Source organism: Heterodontus francisci, chromosome 47 (assembly GCF_036365525.1).
Source record: "Heterodontus francisci isolate sHetFra1 chromosome 47, sHetFra1.hap1, whole genome shotgun sequence".
NCBI lineage: Eukaryota > Metazoa > Chordata > Chondrichthyes > Heterodontiformes > Heterodontidae > Heterodontus > Heterodontus francisci.
Window position 1 is genome coordinate 9,036,632 of NC_090417.1, and position 6,000 is coordinate 9,042,631.

A 6,000-nucleotide genomic window follows, 5' to 3' on the forward strand; every position below is an offset into this window, starting at 1 on the left:
ACAACTTGGTCGTTACTTTATTACTGGAATTGATGGTCACATTTTCATTTTATTTTTATTAACCCATTCACTCCTTGTGTTGCAAGTGTACTAGGGGCTTTGTAAGCAACACTTCTTAATCCGGCTCACAACTGGTTTGGTTGTAGTGGGAATAACTTATCGGGGACTAATGCAGTGTAAAGATTCTGAATAAAACATCTGGAAAGAATTACCTGTCTATTGTGCAACTGACGATCCACATAGATCTGTCCTTCAGTGATGTAGCCAGTTAGATCGGGAATGGGATGAGTGATATCTGCAGTTAACATACAAGACACCAACAAAAAAAAACAAAAATCAGTAATACTTAAAAGCTACCAACATCACCACCAGATGCCATATAGGCATATTCGACTAGGATCTGTGCCCTCTCATAGACTATCCGACTGGAAATAAATCTGGATCCGTTTTGATTTTTTGGATAGTCTGCCTAGTCAGAACTTGATGAATAGATCTGCTCAGCTGCAGCAGGAGGAGAAGCAGGCAATCAGTTTCACTAGAACACTCAAGTACCCCTCTGCCTGGTCAGAAAGGCAAACATTTGTACTGTGCTGAAATTTAATCTTAGCTTTTGCTCATATCAAGGTACACAAAGTAATTGTTAATCCTGCGCATACTACTCCACAAATGACATGCATAATGCTCCAGCCTTTGAATCATGGGAGAGTCAGTCCGCTTTTGGAAAGCACAATTCCATCATGAGCACAGACAGCAGCACTGGCAGTAAGTTCATCACTCACATAAAAATAAAAACTATTCTGAGAGGTAGGTATCGCAATAATTTAACAGCCAGAAAAGACTTAGTGGACTATAACTTCCCAAGGATACCCAAGTAAAAAAAAACTACGGGACAGCCAACAATATCATGAATGGGAACTTTAAAAAACTTTTTGATATGTGTTCAATATGCAAGGGGATTTGAGTCCAGGAGTAAAGATGTCTTGCTGCAACTGTACAGTCTTGGTGAGACCGTACCTGGAATATTGTGTACAGTTTTGGTCTGCTTATCTGAGAAAAAATATACTTGCCATCTGAGGAGTGCAACGGAGGTTTACCAGACTCCACATTGGGATGGTACGATTGTCTTATGAGGAGGGATTGTGCAACTGGGCCTGTATTCTCTTGAGTTTCAAAGAATGAGAGGTGATCTCATTTAAACTTACAAAATTATTAAAGGGCATTACAGAGTCTTTGTGGAGAGGATGTTTCTTCTGGCTGGTGAGTCGACAGCCAGGGGACACAGTATCAGAATAAGGGGCAGGCCATTTAAGACTGAGATGAGGAGGAATTTCTTCACTCAGGGGGTGGTAAATCTTTGAAATTCTTTACCCCAGAAGGCTGTGGAAGCTCAATCATTGAGCATGTTCAAGATAGAAATGGATAGATGTCTGCATACTAATGACATCAAGGGATATGGGCATAGTGGGGAAAAAATGGCAGAGGTCGATCATCAGCCATGATCTGCTTGATGGGCCAAATGGCCTACCCCTGTTCCTATTCCCCTTGAAAAAAATTCAAAAAAGGAAATGTCCTTTCTTCGCTCAAAACTTACTGAATAACTCCATTACACTCTGGGTGAAAGCATTCCACCTGACTTTCTTACTTAGTCCAGAGTAAGTAATCTACCTGGATTAATTTTCTTCATTCTCTTCCTTCCACAGTAACGTATAGGCTCAGTAAAACCCATTAAACTTTTCACGGACTCGGACACATTGCATTGAAACACCCATAGTAAATGTCCACCGAAGAGTGTCCATCCTCACAGGGATGATGCTTACCATCATTCGGCATGGTTAGGATGGGGATCTGTGTGATGGATCCATTCCTGCCCTCTACACGTCCAGCTCTCTCGTAAATGGTGGCCAAATCAGTATACATGTAACCAGGGAAACCACGACGCCCAGGCACTTCCTCTCGAGCTGCTGAGACCTGCCATGATTGAATAAAAGGACAAAATATTCTCAGTTTGTTTACATACCAAGACAGTGGGCAGTCGCACACAGGTACAACACTATCAACTGACACCATCAGCCAAATTGAATGGAGGAAAATGGAGTGAACATGACAGACACATGGCATGTCTATTAACAATTCTCAACAAGTTAGTGAGTGAGTGATTGGCATCCTTCCATTTATGGGAATGCAGCCTCAGAAAGTTGCTGAAGTCAAATGAGATCATCTGCTGCATTTCAAGAATGAAGTGCCCTCTCCATTAATTTTTTGGCTGCATAGCCTGAACAGGATTTGGAGACATAAACCTGCCCAGTATCTGCATCTCCCTTGCAGCCTTCTCACCCGAATCCAAATGAGCCCCTGCATCTGGAGCTTACTTGGTCGCAGGGGTTAAAACAGCACCTCAGACAGTGCAGTACTCACCCAGTGACAGCCTTGTTATTTTTGGGATCAAGCCCTGGAGTGGGACTTGAACCCAGAACCTTGTGACTCAGAGGCCAGACTGCTACCAACTGAGCCACAGTTGACACTTAATAACCAAAGAAGCTGAAAATGGAGCTTCATGGGGTAATGGTCAGCAAACAGCCCCACTCCCGACTTAAGATGGAGAAAAGGTCATGAATGAAGTCGCGGAAAATGTCTGGACCAAGGATGCTTCCCTGAAAAAATCCTGCAGTGATATCCTGGATCTGTGATGACTGGCTTCTAACAACTATGACTATTTTCCTTTAAGTCAGGATGACTCCAACCACTGGAGAGATTTCATTTTGACCCCAGTGACTTGAGTTTTTCTCTGGCTCCTTGGTATCTTTCGCAGTTGAATGCAGCCATGATGTCCAAGGTAACTCATCAAACCGCTCCTCTGGCATTTAGCTCACAATTCAGACATTGTTACGGTCACGTATTGTGATGTAGGTGGTTCCCACTGTTCAACTCCTCACCTGCCTGCATCAAGTTTATTACTATTGAACTTCAGCCCCTAGGTGTTTTATTTTACAAATAAACAGACAGCGACAGGTTTTCTTGTAGGTTTGAAAAACAGAAAGTCAATTGTTGATCTATCAAAAACAAGAAATGCTGGAATCACTCAGCAGGTCTGGCAGCATCTGTGGAAAGAGAAGCAGAGTTAACGTTTCGGGTCAGTGACCCTTCTTCGGAACTAGCAAATATTAGAAATGTCCAAGGTTATAAGCAAGTGAGCCGGGGGTGGGGCAAGAGATAACCAAGGACTGAGCGGAGGTGTTCCGCTGCGATTTACCTGTACTTCTTTCAATGTAGTATACTGTATTCGCTGCTCACAATGTGGTCTCCTCTACATTGGGGAGACCAAACGCAGACCGGGTGACCGCTTTGCGGAACACCTCCGCTCAGTCCGCAAGCAGGACCCTGAGCTTCCGGTTGCTTGCCATTTCAACACTCCCCCCTGCTTTCATGCTCACATCTCTATCCTGGGCTTGCTGCAGTGTTCCACTGAACATCAACGCAAGCTCGAGGAACAGCATCTCATTTTCCGATTAGGCACACTACAGCCTGCCGGACTGAACACTGAGTTCAATAATTTCAGAGCATGACGGGCCCCCCATTTTACTTTTATTTTTAGTTATTTTTTCTTTTTGACAATTTTTTTTTCTTTTGTTTGTTTCATTTCATTGTAGTTTGTTCAATTTGCTTACCCACTGTTTTTTTTCATGTTTGTACTTGCTGCTGTTCAATCTTAAGTTCGTTAACACCCTATCTGTACTAATGCTTTGTCTTTCAACACACCATTAACATATTGTTTGCCTTTGCTCCATGACCTCTTGGTCAGCTATGTGGACTTGTCCAATCTACACCTTCTCCTTTGTTATCTCTTGCCCCACCCCCGGCTCACTTGCTTATAACCTTTGACATTTCTAATATTTGCTAGTTCCGAAGAAGGGTCACTGACCCGAAACGTTAACTCTGCTTCTCTTTCCACAGATGCTGCCAGACCTGCTGAGTGATTCCAGCATTTCTTGTTTTTGTTTCAGATTTCCAGCATCTGCAGTATTTTGCTTTTATTATTTTGATCTATCAATACGCCTTATCCTGAAATTGTCACAAACACACACACACATGAAGAAACAGAGATAGAAAAGGGAAGGAGGAAGGTGGTTTTCAGTTTGGGGCGGGGGGGGGGGGGGGGGGGGGGGCGGCGGGAAGGTTACGCTAGACCTGTTGAACTCTTGAAAACCAAGTTCCAGATGGATATAAAAGCAAAATACTGTGGATGCTGGAAATCTGAAATAAAAACAAGAAATGCGAGAAATACTCAGCAGGTCTGGCAGCATCTGTGGAGAGAGAAGCAGAGTTAACGTTTCAGGTCAGTGACCCTTCTTCAGATAGGCCTGAGATGATAGTAGATTTCTCTCTTGATTGAAGGTTCTGTTGAAGATGGTGGGTTATTTACAGCTCTCACTGCTGTATAGTGACCATGACATTTTTTTCAGCAGGGCACTATGCTTCCTGGCTTGGCTGGAACTCAAGCTCAATAAGTAGCTTCACCTTCTGCATCATTCTCTCCTTCTCTCTGGCTGTCTTCAAAACTGTGTCACCTCACCTCCTGGTCAGAGACATCCCCTCTCTTCACCATGGTGACTGCACAATGATCAAGGATGTAGCTACTTCACACCTCCTTTGTTTCACAAGACATTCAATGTTGGAAATGTTTTTTGAAAGGTTGAAGATGGATTTCATAAACACTTCTAGCTTTGAAGACCTGTTCTTGTGGAATACACAAAAGGCCAATCCCCTTTATCATCGGCAGTTATTTTGGACCATTGTTCACTTTTTCAAAAAGGTTCTTTTTTTTTAAAGGCAAAGTCTGTTTTTAATAACTCTTCAAAATTAGTCAGCGGTTGTTCTTTCTTCGCACTTCCAGTGTGAGAGACCACCTCCCCCAAAAAGGAAAAAGTGAAAATACATTGATTTCATTTTTATGTTGTTTGTGTTTTGGGTTGACAGAGGGAAAAACAAACAGTAAGAAAGTTTAGGGTCACACCACTGTACACATTCATTTCATTCACTCCTCCATGTTACAACTGCAAGAGCTGGCATTGTTTTTAACAACCATTTGGGTTCAGGTCAACGTTTTTTCATTATTCTTCCTTTGGATGAGGCACCAACAAAAATTGCATTTCTTTTGGTTATGTGTTGTCAAATGGGGCTGTGGATTCTCCAACACCAGTTTGTACTACTTCAGGATTGTTAATCTCAGGACCATGTGACAGTAGTGAAGTTTGTCGTGTGCAAATTTATGTTAATGCTTGCGGCAATGTCCCCGGTTTGTACAAGCTATAACTCCTTTACTATTGCTTCCACAACGCATGGCAGAAACCATTCAGATTCTGGCACATTGATGGTTCTTGTTTCTAGGGTGATACTGGGTGATGCATTGTTTTTTAGACTCTGCGAGACATCTGGGATTTCCTCCTGTTCCTTGTTTTTTTACTGAGATGTCACTGGGTTTGTCTAGTTTTAGATTGAATCTGATAGCGTGATTTTCCCAGGGTAGATCCATGCTGACCTCATTTTTAGTTTTCGATTTTCACAAGCGCAGTTCAATTTAAGGTATGTTACCTTCCCTTTTCCTTCTACTTCAGAGATAGGTGTTTCCCTAATCTGCCCTATGCCCTCTGGGGGCACTACTTGCTTGCAGGCGGTTGTCCAGCTTCCACTGCATTCACCTGTGAAATTCGACTAGGTGAGGGATCTCACTCACTTGTATATAAAAGCAAAATATTGCAGATGCTGGAAATCTAAAACAAAAACAGAAAGTGCTGGAAATACTCAGCAAGTCAGGCAGCATGTGTGGAGAGAGAAGCAGAGTTAACGTTTCAGGTCTGCAACCTCACTCTTGTCTTTGCTGTTGAGAAATTTCCTCATCCCTATTCAAATATAGAAAAAAGGTTTCAACGAACCATATCTCAGTGGCTTTTCTTGCAGCTTTTTTGGCTTTTATTTTAGCTTCTTAAAATGCTTTTGGCTCTA

The 6,000-nt window shown here is 42.5% G+C and overlaps 1 protein-coding gene across 1 annotated transcript in view; it reads right to left on the reverse strand.

Annotated features, from left to right (window-relative positions):
- The window catches only part of LOC137357156 (V-type proton ATPase subunit B, brain isoform-like), a 65,667-nt gene that overhangs the window by 10,209 nt on the left and 49,458 nt on the right, over positions 1 to 6,000 (reverse strand). The window contains exons 8-9 of the mRNA XM_068023256.1: positions 1,818 to 1,968; positions 213 to 295 (exon numbers count right to left, since the gene is read on the reverse strand). Of these exons, the coding sequence (XP_067879357.1) occupies positions 213 to 295; positions 1,818 to 1,968 (234 nt within the window). The remainder of the gene's footprint in view (positions 1 to 212; positions 296 to 1,817; positions 1,969 to 6,000) is intronic.